Source organism: Chrysochloris asiatica, unplaced genomic scaffold (assembly GCF_000296735.1).
Source record: "Chrysochloris asiatica unplaced genomic scaffold, ChrAsi1.0 scaffold00412, whole genome shotgun sequence".
Lineage (NCBI taxonomy): Eukaryota > Metazoa > Chordata > Mammalia > Afrosoricida > Chrysochloridae > Chrysochloris > Chrysochloris asiatica.
The window spans coordinates 549863-564038 of record NW_006408930.1 but is presented as its reverse complement, the minus strand read 5'-3'; the positions used below and the strand labels follow the sequence as shown (position 1 = coordinate 564038).

Sequence of the window (14176 nt, the reverse complement as noted above, 5' to 3'; positions counted from 1 at the left end):
ACTTAGAGCAACTCTGTGTAGGATTTCCAAGTAGCAGCTGATGAATTTGAACCACTGGTTCAAACTAAACTTACAAAACTACTCAACTTCCATAACAGGCCCAAATTCCTTTTTCTTACTCTGAGGTTTACTTTTCTATCATATGGGACAGGAAGAAGTTTTGCAAACTATTGTGGTGATTAGAATTTGGTTATGCTGAAGAATGTAGTTTTGTCAAACTGCTGATATGTATAGGTGTTAAGCATATGACTTTAGGAGTTCGCTGGTTCTCAGAAAATACCCTCTTTGTTCCTTAGAAAATAAAAAAATGTATTTTTTCTAACCTGTGCCTAGGTCCTTACAAAGCCCTGTACTTTTCCATAACCTTGTTCTAACTGCACTCCCTATTCAAAAGTTCTATAAATGTCAACCAATCACAAATGTTTTAGCTGTACACTTCTGCTTGTTTTTATAAGCCCTTTTATGTAAGTAGCTCTGGCGGGTACATGACCAGGCTTCTTTGCCATTATGTTCCCGTTATGCAAACTCTGCTTCTGCCACTAGTAAAATACTTGTTATTTACTTACTTATTTATTTAAAAGTAAAAACATCAGTAGTGTGATTGCGATAATTTACTGTAATTTTACAGGATGTCAAGGTGATAAAGGATCTATCATTTCCTATAATTAAATGCTACTCTAGAATTGTCTCAAAATAAAATGTTTAAATAACAAATATTAAGTAAGATTTACCTAAGATATATGAAAATCAATATCTGGAGCCTCTGGGAAATAATCTTTTAAATGATCAGATAGTACATTTAATCAGTCTGATCAAATGTAAGTGCCTTCGAGTTGGTTTTGAAACATAGTGATCCCCTCTAGAGGGTTTCCCAGGAGCAGCTGATGAGTTTGACTGCCAACCTTGCAGTTATAAAACCAGTGCTTTTCCTGTAATACTATACAAGGACCTCATCAGATTTTTTTGTTGTTAAGTGCTATTCAGTCAATTTTGACTCATAGTGACCCTGTATAGAGTTTCTGAGGCTGGGAAACTTTGTAGGAGAAGGAAGTCTCATCTTTCTCTTGCTGAGCAGATGGTAGGATCAAACCGGTGACCTTGTGGTTTGCAATGCAGTGGCTTATCCTACATACAGCATAAAATGGAAAATGAAAGTCATAAAAGACAAAAAGTTTAATGCACAAAAAACATGGCTATATATTGTCCAGTGCACTTCTATTCCTAGAGCTCTTCTGCCAACAATTGCCAAAACACATAGTAAGTATGCTCATGATGTTGAAAAATTAGAACTTGATCTCTTGGTTTATTCTCCAAATTCAGCATTTTTAATTTTTTATGTTTTATTTTTCTGAACATTTAACTTTTGTGGCTTTTCAGGTGGTGTTTTGCTGCTAGAAAATCCAAAAGGCGATAATAAGTTGGACCTTTTAAAGCTGAAGAGTGTTGTTAGTAACATTTTTGGAGTTAAAAATACAGAGCTGGTTGTCTTCCACGGTGAAACAGGTATGTGGAAAGTCAGAAGAAGTATTTGTTCTTTGACATGAGGTGGATTGATGAGATTTTGTTCTCGCTTATACTACATAAGCTATCTGTTTTTCAGGGAAAGGGTTTTAAACAGTGCTTGAATACAGGGCCCCTTCTGTTCCTTTTTCATTGTGTGATATAGCTGAAAGAACGCATTATTATGAGATTTGCTTGGTTTTATCTTTAGCGTTCATCCTCTTTAATCATATTGCCCATGTCATCCCAAATCTATGGGTAATTACAAATGCTTTATCACTCACTTTATAAATTTGATCCTCATTTTTCAGGAATGTATAATTTAACAAAAAAGGAAATCCAAAATGGCCAGCAAATAAAGGGAAAATGGTTGAAGTTCAAAAATAATCAAGAATATACATGTTAAAACTATAATGAGGTACCAAGAGATAGACAAGAATTAGAAAAATTATCAAATATTAGCAAGGACATTGAATAATGGGAACTGTCATGCACTGTTGGAGTATAAATTGAGTTAGCTGCCTGTCGTCTGTTTGCTGATTCAGTCTGACAGTGACCTGTGGACTGGGAATTTGTCTGTCTCTACAATAGTGGTGAGGAATGTCCAGCCCGCAGGCCTTAAAAGGCCATGAAATCATTTGGTCTGGCCCTGCCAACGCAAAAGCAGGCAGGACTCATAATTCAATAAATCTGGATGCTTTCTTCATAACAACAAAAATTTATATTAAGTGATGTTATAAATATCCAAATGGCCCTTGGCAGAAAAAAAGGTTGTCTATAACCACATGACTTTTAGATAAATCTCTCTATAAAAGTGGACCTCAAAATTCCACTTCTAATTATATTTTCCATACATCTTTTAAAGCCCACCTTGTAAATAAATGTATATAAACTTCACTGGTTTTACTTATGTGGATAACCAAGACTAACATCATTGATAATTGAAGCCAAAGTGATATGGGAGAAATTGGGAGATGTAAATTGTATGGTCATAAGATCCAAGAAAATCTTTAAACAGGGTCCATAAAAGGGAGCTGGTTAGTAAGTCATTTGTTATTAGCCATTGAGTCAGTTCTAACTCATGGTGACCCTATACACAACAGAATGAAACGCTGTCCAGTCCTGTGCCCGCCTTACAGTAATTTATCTGTGAGTGTCTTCCTGTTTTTTTGCTGACCCTATACTTTTCCAAATATGACGGATGTCCTTCTCTAGTGACTGGTTCCTTCTAAAGACATGTGCAAAGTACATAAGACAAAGTCTTACCATCCTCACTTTGAAGGAACATTTTGGCTGTATTTCTTACAAGACGTATTTGTTTGTTTTTCTGGCAGTCCATGGTACTTTCAGTATTTTTCACCAACACCATATTAAGTTCTCTGGCGTTCCTTGTTTATTATCCAGCTTTCACATGTATATGACGAGATTGAAAATAATCATGGTGTGGGTTAGGCGAACCTTAGTCCTCTAGGTGACATCTTTACTCTATATTACTTTAAAAGAGGTCTTTTGTTGCAGATATGTCCAATGCAGTAAATCTGATTTCTTCACTGCTGCTTCCATGAACATTGATTGTGGATCCAAGTAAAATGAAATCCTCAATACCTCTATCCAGGACCTTCTATTGTGATCCCTTTCAGTTTTTAGTAACCAGGCACCATCTAGTTCTTCTGGTCTCAGGATTGTCAACATTAATGATCACGTATTCCATTAGTCTAATTGATTCCAAGGGTCTTCAATTTTCATCACACTTCTTTCTTCCCTCAAGACAGGGAGATACCAGTTGTTGCACTTTAGATGACCACTCATGAACGTTTAAAGCCAGTCGACAACCATTCAAATATTTTTTTCTAAATGTTTATAGCAATAAATATCATTGGCCTATATTGGTTCATTCATTTATCACTAAATATAATGCAGGGAATCTTCTGCATACCAGACTTAATTGTCCTTTCCCTCATTCTGTAGACAGGATTAGTGACTCCAGTTGGAAAACGGTATGGGGCTCATGCCAGACTTCTGGTTTTACAAGGGCGAAGGAGACTCAAACTCAAAATCAGCTCAAGGCTGAGTCATATGAAGCAGGGGTCAGACATCCCTTTACCCTACAACTTTCTTCCTTACCCTATTCTGACACCAACCATCACTTCCGCAATACTCTCAGCTTCCCATCTGAGTTTGGTAATCATTGTGATGGCCACACAGAACTCATAACTACACTCACAATTATGGGGTTTATTAGGGAAGTGAACAGTACAATTCAGGATCAAAAACAACTTAGGATGCAGCTGTTCTCCAATCCAAATGCCTTGTCTCTACTGCAGTGCAGGCATGCCTGACTCTTTGTCTTCAACCTCTCAGCCATGTGACCCCTTGGCTTTTGCCCTGCTCAGGCAAGTGTTGGGCAAGTGTTAGAAAATTACAAAGCTTCTTTAGCCCGTGTGTAAATGGCCAAAGGACACATTGTGCAAACAGCCTCCTGCCAGTAGGTACTCAACTTTTATTTGGTGCATAGGCCAGGAAACCTGCTGCTTCAAAGATCGAAGTCATCTGGGTCAGAATGATGAGGAATTTGATATGGCTTGTGAATTTCAAGAGCATGAACTCCTTGCCATGTTTTATTTGGTGACATATGCGTTCCTTGGTCAGAAGCAGTAGTAGAATACCATAGTGGTAAATCAGACCTTATGTAAAAGAAATGTTTATTCAAGTGAGAACAGTGGTTCATGTTCTCCATGATAATAAGTCCAATATAATCATCCTGCTATTTGATGACCATGCTTACCTTCTCTGGCAGTAATGCAATACTGAAAGCTTGGTTTTGGTTCTTTCTAGTGACTATAGCAGTCATCCTTGAAGAATGGAAGTCCATGTTTTTGAGCCCATTCCCTGCCCTCATGCCTGCCAGTATGACTGTTTTGTTGATTAATCCATTGAACAAGGAAAGGAGTGGCTTTGGAAATAGCATCACTGACCTCTACAGAATCATGCTTTTTGTCAACTGACTTTTTTGGGTCTTCATTCCCATACTTTGCTTGTTTGGAGATGTCAGTAAAGTTAGGAGCTGGACAGTGAAGAAGAACGTGATTATCAGGATTAGAGGAAGACTCATCAACAGCCTGTGTCATGCAGATGACACAACCTTGCTCGATTAAAAACAAAGAAGACTTGAAACACTGAAGAAAAATCAAAGAGTGTAGCCTTCACTGTAGGTTACATCTAAGCATAAAGAGTACTGGACTGATAACTGCAAGTTCGCAGTCCAATGATAACCATACAGCACTGCACCAGGACGTCAGAAGCCCTATAAAGGATTACTATGAATTGGAACTGACTTGATGGTACGCACAACCATCACCAAACATAAAGATAAAAATTCTTACAACTGCATCAGTAAGTAACATTATGATAAACAGAAGATATTGACTTTGTCAAGGATTTTATTTTACTTGGATCCACAGTTAACTGCCATGGAAGCAGCAGTCAAGAACTCAGATGACATATGGCACTGAGAAAATCTTCTATAGAAGACCCTTTTAAGGGATGGGGATAAGATTTTACAATTCAATAGCGAGTAATTGTTATCATAACTAATTGAGACAGTCACAATTGTAAAGGTAAAAGTTTTGTAACAAAAACGGAGGAGTAGTTAATCTTAAGTCCAGAAACAGAGGACCCTAGGACCATCAAGGGAGAAGAGCGAGCACAAGTGGAATGCGGGACCTTATCCAGAGAAGCAGCAACACCAGAGATGGAGGCAGAGATTGGAACATGGAGAGAGGGAGCAGCTGAGGACTCTAGATTCATGGGAAGAGAGACTAAGAGCTGTCAGCCAGGAGGCAGATTCACAGAATGTGCCCTCTTGTGGTTTAAATTACTATATATACCTGAGTGTTTAAAAAAAAAAAGAGAGAGAGAGCGTAAATGAATAGAGAGAAATACTGTTAACTAATGGTACATAGGATTATAATCATTGTAATGAAACAAAGTATACGATTTGTTGAATGTAAAACTGATGTTTTGCCCTGTAAACTTCCACTCAAATCACAATAAAAGCTTAAAAAAAAAAAAAAAAGGACACCATTAAAGTGTTAAAAATAAAGCTGTCACCTTGAGGACTATTACTAAAGGTATATCTGATCCAAGCAATAATATTTTCAGTCACCTCATATTCATGCAAAGCTGGACAATAGTTAATGAAGCCCGAAAAAGAATTGTTGTCTTTGAAATAATGGTATTAGCAGAAAATATTATACCATGTGCTGCCAGAAGAATAAACAGATAGTCTTGGAAGTACAGCTGAAATGCTCCTTAGAACTGAGAATGGAAAGACTGTCATCATAATTTGGACATATTATTTGGAGGGCCCAGTCCCTAGAAAAGGACATCATGCTTGGTAAAATAGACGACCAGTGAAAAAGCAGAGACGGATTGACAAGTGGCTACAACAATGTGCTCACACATACCAACAATTGTTAGGATGGCTCAGGATCGGTCAGTGTTACAGTCAGACCTGACTCAATGGCACCTAACAGCAGTTAACTGTTAATACAAGAAATGCAGGTTCGATTGTAAATCTTCAATGGATGCGTAATGTAATGGAAAGATAAGGACTTAGCTCCCAAAATAAATATGTCAGCAGGAATGAATGAGTGACATCCAATTGTAACAGTATGCGTTACCCAAACAATGTTTAGTTTTGTACAAATTTGTGTGTCTTGCTTATTTCAACATATGCTTGTAAGTAAAAAATTTGTTCTTATGGTAGCATCACTTTTTAATATAAGTCCTCGTTTCATTGTGAGGTTTGGGGTTCTGATAGTGGTTGAAATTTTTAAAAGAGTTATTTATATTTAGGAAAACTACTAAAAGGTTAAAAAGAATTTGCCTTATATTTTAAGTTATGAATATCGCATGTCATTGAAGCCTAATTTCGTAGATTTCTTTTGATAAATTAAGCAGAAAGCATAATTATAAAAAAATACATGAGAATTTAATAGCTATGTAGGAAAAAAACAAATGACTTTTGCACTGACCTAAGTAACCCTGAAAAGTGAAGAATGATTTTTTCTGTCATTTTTAGAAATAAAAAACCAAACGGACCTTCTGAGTCTTAGTGGAAGAACACTCTGTGTGACTGCAGGCTCTTCCCCCTCTCTGATAAGCAGTACCAGCACTCTCCTTTGTCAGTATATCAACTTACAGCTCCTGAACACAGTACCACAAGGTATGGAGTCTCCCCCTCAGCTGGGAATACCCAGAGCCATTGGACTGTGGGGGACTGGGCATTAAGGGTCTCCCTTTCATCTACAGCATCTCTGATTTAGATATATTCTTCAAGTCTTTAATGTACTGATTTTGAAATATGGGGTCTGATTGTTTTTTGAGTAAGATATTTATGTAGAAATGCTCTCATCAATCTGGTATGGTCAGGAAATAAGATAAATGTATAAGTTAAAAATTAGAATTAAATTAAGCCAAATTAAATGCCAAAACATTGTAATTTTACCTTATTGTTTCCTTGGAAAATCTTTTTGTACAATTTTACAGATTAAGATTCATATGTTTCTTAGTATGTTAGAATCCTCATTGGGCATGTTTATTATTGAAGTTTGGGGGCTCCTAACTGCTTATTTTCTCAATCTTCTGGGCTGTACACTTAAATGTTTCTTTTCCCCTACCTGATGTGATGTGACGTGTGTGAGGCTGTGTCTGCTGAGATTATCCTTCCAGCTGTCAGTATGATTCCTGCGTATCCTGCTGCTTCAGAAGCGTCAGCATGGCAATGAGCGTCTTCTGCAGTCACGGCCAGCTGTTTTTGAACTCAGAAGGTATGGGGATGAGCTCTTGAGGTCTAATCCAGTTTTTTGTTTTGTTTTGTTTTATAGAATGTTTAATGGGAACAGTGGGGACCCTGCTGCTTGAAAACCCTATTGGGCAGAATGGACTCACCTACCAAGGACTTCTGTATGAAGCAGCCAAGATATTTGGCCTTCGGAGCAGGAAGCTAAGGCTGTTTCTGAATGAGACTCTAACACATGGTGAGGAGATTGTGGAGCATGGGAATTTTTTTTTGCTTTTATTGAAAGTAGGTTTTAACTTTCAATAACATTGGTCTGTTGTAGGTTATAGAGCAATAGTAACATTATATGCCCTTTTGCCAGAAATATAATTTTTAAAGAATAGTAATGCTTGTTTTGGAAATAATGTAAAGATTACATTGGCATGTTAATGAAAATAAATGCCTCTCAGTACACTAACCCCTTTTCTTTTCTAAGAATTGTTCCTTCCTGTTGTTGTTTGGTGCCCTTGAGTAGGTCCTGCACCATCCTCACAGTTACTGTGTTTGAGGCCACTGCTGTAGACACTGTGTCAGTTTATCCTATTAAACAGCTTCTACTTTTTCTCTGACCCTCTACTTTACCAAGCATGATGCCCTTCGCCAGGGACTGGTACTTCTTGATATAAATGTCCAAAATACATAAGATGAACTCTCACTGTCCTCATTTCTAAGGAGCTTTCTGGCCAGACTTCTTCCCTAGGGATTAAAATGATCAAAAGATGTACTAAAATTGTAGCCTGAGGGAAACATAGTTGACATTATGCCTCTCAGTATATGAAGCATGCTCATAAGCATTTTCTTGTTGAGCTCCAGAAGAACTTGACAAAGCTGCATTGTTGGTTGACAGTTTCCATTTTGTATTTCAGAAAATTGTGGCTTAGGGATTTACAGCTACCATCTGGCAGACATTTTAATGTTTCCAATGTGCTCCCTTTTGACATTATCCAATTCTGTGATTTTGGCTTCTTTAACTGTTTTGACAACTTTTAGCCCTACCCTCTGAATTGTTTCTATAATCCCGTAAGGCATTCTTACTTCAGTATTGCTCACTTGTGTCCAGGTACTAAGGTTAGTTAAGCAAGCTCCTGACTCACTTTGATGGGGCTTACAACAGCATGTACACCATCGTGTGGCTCCAGTTACTGGGAGACTGGGAGCTTTCCTGGAGGTGTGTTCGAGTGGGGTTTGACTAAGCCTCTGGTCACCAGAGGAGTGAGGGGAACAAGAAAGCAATTGCATCTTTATTTCCTCAGATCACCTGTATGTTTCTGTGATACCAATATGCTGTCTTAACTAAAGCTGCTCACAAATGTTTAAGGTCACTGTACCTACTGCCACAGGTCACAAATTTCCTTTTTTCGGTCTGTTCAGATTCCTCTCCTAGTAAGCATTCAGTCCATTTTTGTATTCCTTCCTCTGAAGCTCAGGATTCCAGGATTATCATTTACATCTGTTTTATTTGGTTTTCATGTATTTGTTGTAGAGGGTCTGTGTAGCATTTCACAAATCATACATCTTGTTTCATTACAATGATTATAATCCCCTCCATGTACCATCAGTTAACAGTATTTCTCTCTATTCACTTTAGCTTTTTTAAAAAACAACAACAACAACAACAACACTCAGGCATATATAATAATTTGCACCTCCAAAGGGCACATTCTACAAGTCTGCCTTCTGACCACCAGCTCTTAGTCTCTCTCTTCCCATGAATCTAGAGTTCTCAGCTGCTCCCCCTCTCCATGACCCCATCTCTGCCTCTGTCTCTGGCATCGCTGTTTCTCTGGATAAGGTTCCACATTCCATTTGTGCTCTTACCCCTTGATGGTCTTAGGGTCCTCTGTTTCTGGACTGTAAGATTAACCACTCCCCTGTTTTTGTTACAAAACTTCTACCTTTACAATTGTGACTGTTTCAATTAGTAATGATAACAATTATTCACTGTTGAATCATACAAATCTTAAACCCTATCTCTTTTCACCAGAACCCATCTAGACAAGATGAAAACTAAACTCCCTCTTGAAACCTTGTAAGCCAGTCACTTCATGCCTTCGAGGCTAGGTCAAATGGGTGCTATCTGCAAGTTTGAGTGTTCTTGTGCATCTCCCCTCACTTCATATCAGCTGGATTCTTCACTCTCAGCTCTAGAACTCTGTGGCTATGTCCTTGTCCTTGGGCTCAAGTGTCCTCAAGTCTTGCCACACTTTGGACCAACCACCCCTTCCTCTTCTCTCTCTTATCTCTGGGTCAGCAGGAGTCAATAAAATGTGGTTGAACTCAGCCCATTTCTTCATTGCTCCCAATCCTTCTCTTCCACTCACTAGTAGACCAATGTGGTCGCCAGCAAGCTTACATGCCTGTTTGTGTGTTCCCTTTGAGTTTCAGTCTTAGGAGTTTGTCCTGAAGGAACTTGATTGCTAGCCTTGATGTCTTCCTGGTGAACAGCTTGCTTACTCTTGTAGTAGCCAGTCATGCTGACATTTTTGTTTTGGGTTTTTCATGATGATCTTTCTTTGAAGATGTATCTTCTGTCACTCTAGCTGTTCCAGGCTGGTCAGCTTGTCCTTGCTAGTGGGGACGTCCCACCTCAGAAGGTTCTGGATGGGTCTCAAGATTCCACCTAAAGTCCTATATTCTGCAAAGGCTTTACAAGAGGCTTATTTCCCTGGGCAAGTTCTAGATCCCTTTTAGATATTCTAGTCAGTAATAGGCTGAAGACGGGCTTAGAAGTTTTCTGTAATCATGTTTTCTATCATACCTTTCTTTCCCACTCAGGTGTCTGTTACAATAATAGGCAAGGGAAACCAATATTCATAAGATAGTTAAGCATTTTAGTATTTTTTCCCCTCTTCAAGCTATGCCTAGATCCCTGTATCACAGAGCCTTGTTGTTTCAAGGTTGAGCATGCATCGCTATTTACCTCGGTCCCATTTAGGCCATGCAAACCTATCTCAGTGTTTTCCTATCTGTCTTGTTCTTCTGCCCCCTCCCCTTCTTGTATTGCCCTCCTGAACACTCGAACTAAACTCCCCACCCCAACCCTACTGTTGTGGTTAACTTATATTTCAGTAACTCTTCCCTCTACTTTAGACAGTCTGTTTTATCCTGTAATCTACCTGACCTTCCCATCACCTGGATCTCTGTTCTTCTGTGTTTACCTTCTTTCACATTGTAATTGTTTTGATCATAGACTGACCTCCCAGATCCTCCGTTCTTATAATTTTATTCTTTTTCTTGACTCTTCATTTATCGATTGAGTTTAGGGTGATGCTGTCATATACGTCATTCTCTGGGTATTGTCTGTTCTTGTTGGTTCTCAGTCCACAGAACTTCCTTTAGGATGTTTTTCATCGCAGGGTTGGCTTTGGCAAAATCCCTTAGCTTCTGTTTATCCTGGAATGTTTTGATTACACCATCGTATTTGATTGACAGCTTTGCTGGGTAGAGGATTCTTGGGTGGCAGTTTTTTTTCTTTCAGAGTTTTTATATATGGCTCCCCATTGCCTTCTTGCCTGCTTGGTTTCTGTTGAGAGATCTGAGATTAATCTGATTTGCTTGCCTTTGTATGTTACACTATTCTATTCCCTACCTGCTTTCAGGATTTTGTCCTTATCTTTGATTTTGGAGAGCTTGATTATTATATGTCTTGGTGATTTTCTTTTAAGGTCTATCCTTCCTAGGGTTAGTTGAATGCTTATCTTTTCATTTTTCAGGATGTTAGGAAAATTTTCTTCCAGAAGCTCTTCAGCTATCTCCTCTGTGGACTTGTGTTGTGTGATTCTTCCTGTTCTGTAATGCTGATAATTCTTAAGTTATTTCTCTTCATGTTGTCCAACATGAATCTTAAGCCTTCTTCAGATGTTTTTATCCTTTTTTGTGTTTGCTCTTATATCTTAGTAGTGTTGATTTATCTTCTAGCTCACTAGTTCTGGTTTCTGTCTCTTCAATTCTACTCCTTTGCCCTTTCAGCATATTGTCCATTTCTGATATAATATTATTAATCGTTTGGATCTACTTCTATAGGTTTTGAATTGTTTCCAATGCTGTGTCTGTTTTATTTGATTTTTCCTGACGTCTTCCTTATTTTTCTCAACTCCATTGTATAGTGTTTTGATACATTCTATAATCATTTTTCTGAATTCCTTCTCAGGCATTACCAAAGCCTGTCCATCTTCCAGTATGGCATGTAAGTCTACTTCTAGCTCATTTGCCTCAGTCACTTTATCTCGTTTCTGGACATGTGCTGATATGGTCACCTGCTTCTGTTTTTTGGGATTATTCAGGCATTATCTATGGCCTTAATTGCCTCCAGGTAGATGTGATCAGGATATAGGCTTCCCTTCTTCCTGAGAAATTTCAAGATGCCACTGTTGGTCGTTATGACGCAACTCAGGATTTACTTTTCGGCCTATTTCCTTTTTAGTCTGCCTGTCTTGCTTCACAATCCCCGTTCAGGCCTTTTTCCTAGTGATAAACTATTCCGGACCGGCTGTTGCCGTTTCACACTGCTGTTTGGTTTTAAGTGGAAACTGTCCCTTTAAAGTTTGAGGAGATCTGTGCACATGCGTAGTAGAACCCGTGGGAGTGAGGTGTCCACTCACTCAGACTTCCCCTCTAGTCATCAGAATGGAGGTACACAGACAGTGAGAGACCAATGAACACATACCCAAAAAAAACAATGTCCATACCTCTATCTCTGCACTTCGGTCAGGCATCCATGGCTGCTCTGTTACTTCCCCTGCTTGGTCTCTCCCAAGATGGTGGCTCCTGGAACAGCTGAGCATCTTGGATTTCTTTATTCTGCTACTAATTCCCCTAGCGGTAAGCCTCCAACCTTCTAAATATTCCTTTATATGTGGTTCAGAGTTCTGGGACCATCCCCTGAGCCATCTTGGTCCGGTATTCTGTGTTGTTGCTGGTGTAGCTCCTTACTGCACATCTACCCTCTCTGCCATCTTGTTTGTTCTCTCTCTAATTACCTATTAAGGAGACTTTTTAAAGAATCATTTTACTTCTAGGATTACCAGCTTCAGAGCTATTTAAGTAGAAATTTGGTTCTTCTCTTTGAATTCAAGTCTGGCCACAAGCAATGTGTCCCACAATGCGCAATTAACTTTCTAAAATTTCTTTCTCCTTTTGTCTTCTGTTTGTTTTTCTCATACTGAGTATTTCTATTTTCAGTGTGTTTTCTTCATGTGCATCTTGCATATGTGTTATACTTTTTTTTGCTCAGGTGGTCCATTTTTCATCATATAGGTTTGATAAGATCCCTTTCATCTTTGATAAAGACATTCTGACCTGGGCTTATACTGTACCTTTACTTTTCCAGACTGGAAACCACTGTTCCTTCAATTATCAGGAAGGAAGCTAGGTGCTAGGAGCGCACTCATTGCTACTGAGTTGGCATTGCTCTTACGCCTTTTCTGTGGACATAGGAAATGTTTGTGGGGCGGGAAAAGCAATAATCTTGGACAGTTAATGGTTTTTAAAATGTTTGTCTACATTAGGCAGAAAATAGATTTTTTTTTTTAACTTTTTCTTTTTTTATATTTTAGAAATTACAGAGGAAATCTCCATGAAATCTTTGAATACGAAGACTGTTTATGTTTCTGTATTCCCAACAACAGCAGAAGTCTAACATTTGCCTCTGAGTTTGTTCAGCTAGCCTTCCCCTGGCTTGTACCCACCCCAGCACACACACACACAGACAATATTGAAGGTATTTTCTACTGGTACATGTGTAATACACTGCTTTTGGTCCAGAGTTCAAATGATATTGATTCATTAAGTGATACCATCTCACAGTTGTAGTGACATTAAATGTTAACACCTATGCAGTCATGTTTGAGGGAGGTTAAATGTTACCTCAGCATTACAGAACTTATTACTGTACTTGTTCTCACTTATTTAAGTTCTCAAGGTAGAAGTTATTTAAATAGCACAGTATATATACTTTGAAATATATTTGAGACCTCTTAAAAGAATGGACATGTTTATATTTCTGCTACCTGTATTTTCCTGGGAAATTTGGTGAAATATTTTAAGTTTCAGTAATTCAGAACAATAAACAACCTTTTCTTTCACTAATAAGCATGTGTTAAGTAATTCATTCTCCAATAATTTAATGAAACTTGTACTCTTTGAGGAACACAAACTTAATAGTGATGTTTGTATGAAGACAGTAGTACAAATGTCTATTTTCACTTCTAAAAATTCTTTTGTGTTGATTTGGGACTTAAACATATACAAGAATTCAACTGCAGAAAACATATATGAATAATCAGGGAAAAGGAGCAGCAAGAGGTAGAGAGAGAGAGCCTTCCAAGTGTAATGTAAGTGACATCTATGAAAAGAGAGCAGGGAAAAAGGAACATGGATTAGAACAAGCCTTAGACTACCTTGCAACTTTGACGAAGTCTTGGTTAGGCCGATGAGAATCCATAACTGGATAGAAATGACCTGACTCCTATTTGCTACTTCAGTGTGTGGGAGCAGGTCAGAGGGAGCATGGCTTTGGCACAAATAAATGCCTCGTTGTCCCTGATAGTATAATAGCTTGAAGCCGTTAGCCACTCACTCCTCTAACCTGATTCTCTTGACAGGAGATCTGTGTGGGTGCACATCACTATGACTGCTACAATTAAGACATTCAAACACAGACCCACACAATTTTATGGAGATTGATTACAACAGCCAGAATTTTGGGAACTAGAATGCCGATTTGTTGTTGTTAGGTGCCAACGAATTGGTACCGACCCATAGCAACATTATGCACAGCAGAACGAAACACTGCCCGATCCTGGGCCAATCTCACTACTGTTGCCATGCTTGAGT

At 38.5% G+C, this 14176-nt stretch overlaps 1 protein-coding gene across 1 annotated transcript in view; it reads left to right on the top strand.

Annotated features, from left to right (window-relative positions):
- The window catches only part of IARS (isoleucyl-tRNA synthetase), a 99649-nt gene extending 86597 nt beyond the window's left edge, over nt 1-13052 (top strand). Inside the window, exons 30-33 of the mRNA XM_006876763.1 lie at nt 1378-1503; nt 6584-6727; nt 7389-7541; nt 12898-13052. Coding sequence (XP_006876825.1) covers nt 1378-1503; nt 6584-6727; nt 7389-7541; nt 12898-12980 — 506 coding nt within the window. The 3' untranslated portion in view covers nt 12981-13052. The remainder of the gene's footprint in view (nt 1-1377; nt 1504-6583; nt 6728-7388; nt 7542-12897) is intronic.
- The last annotated feature ends 1124 nt before the right edge of the window (nt 13053-14176 follow it).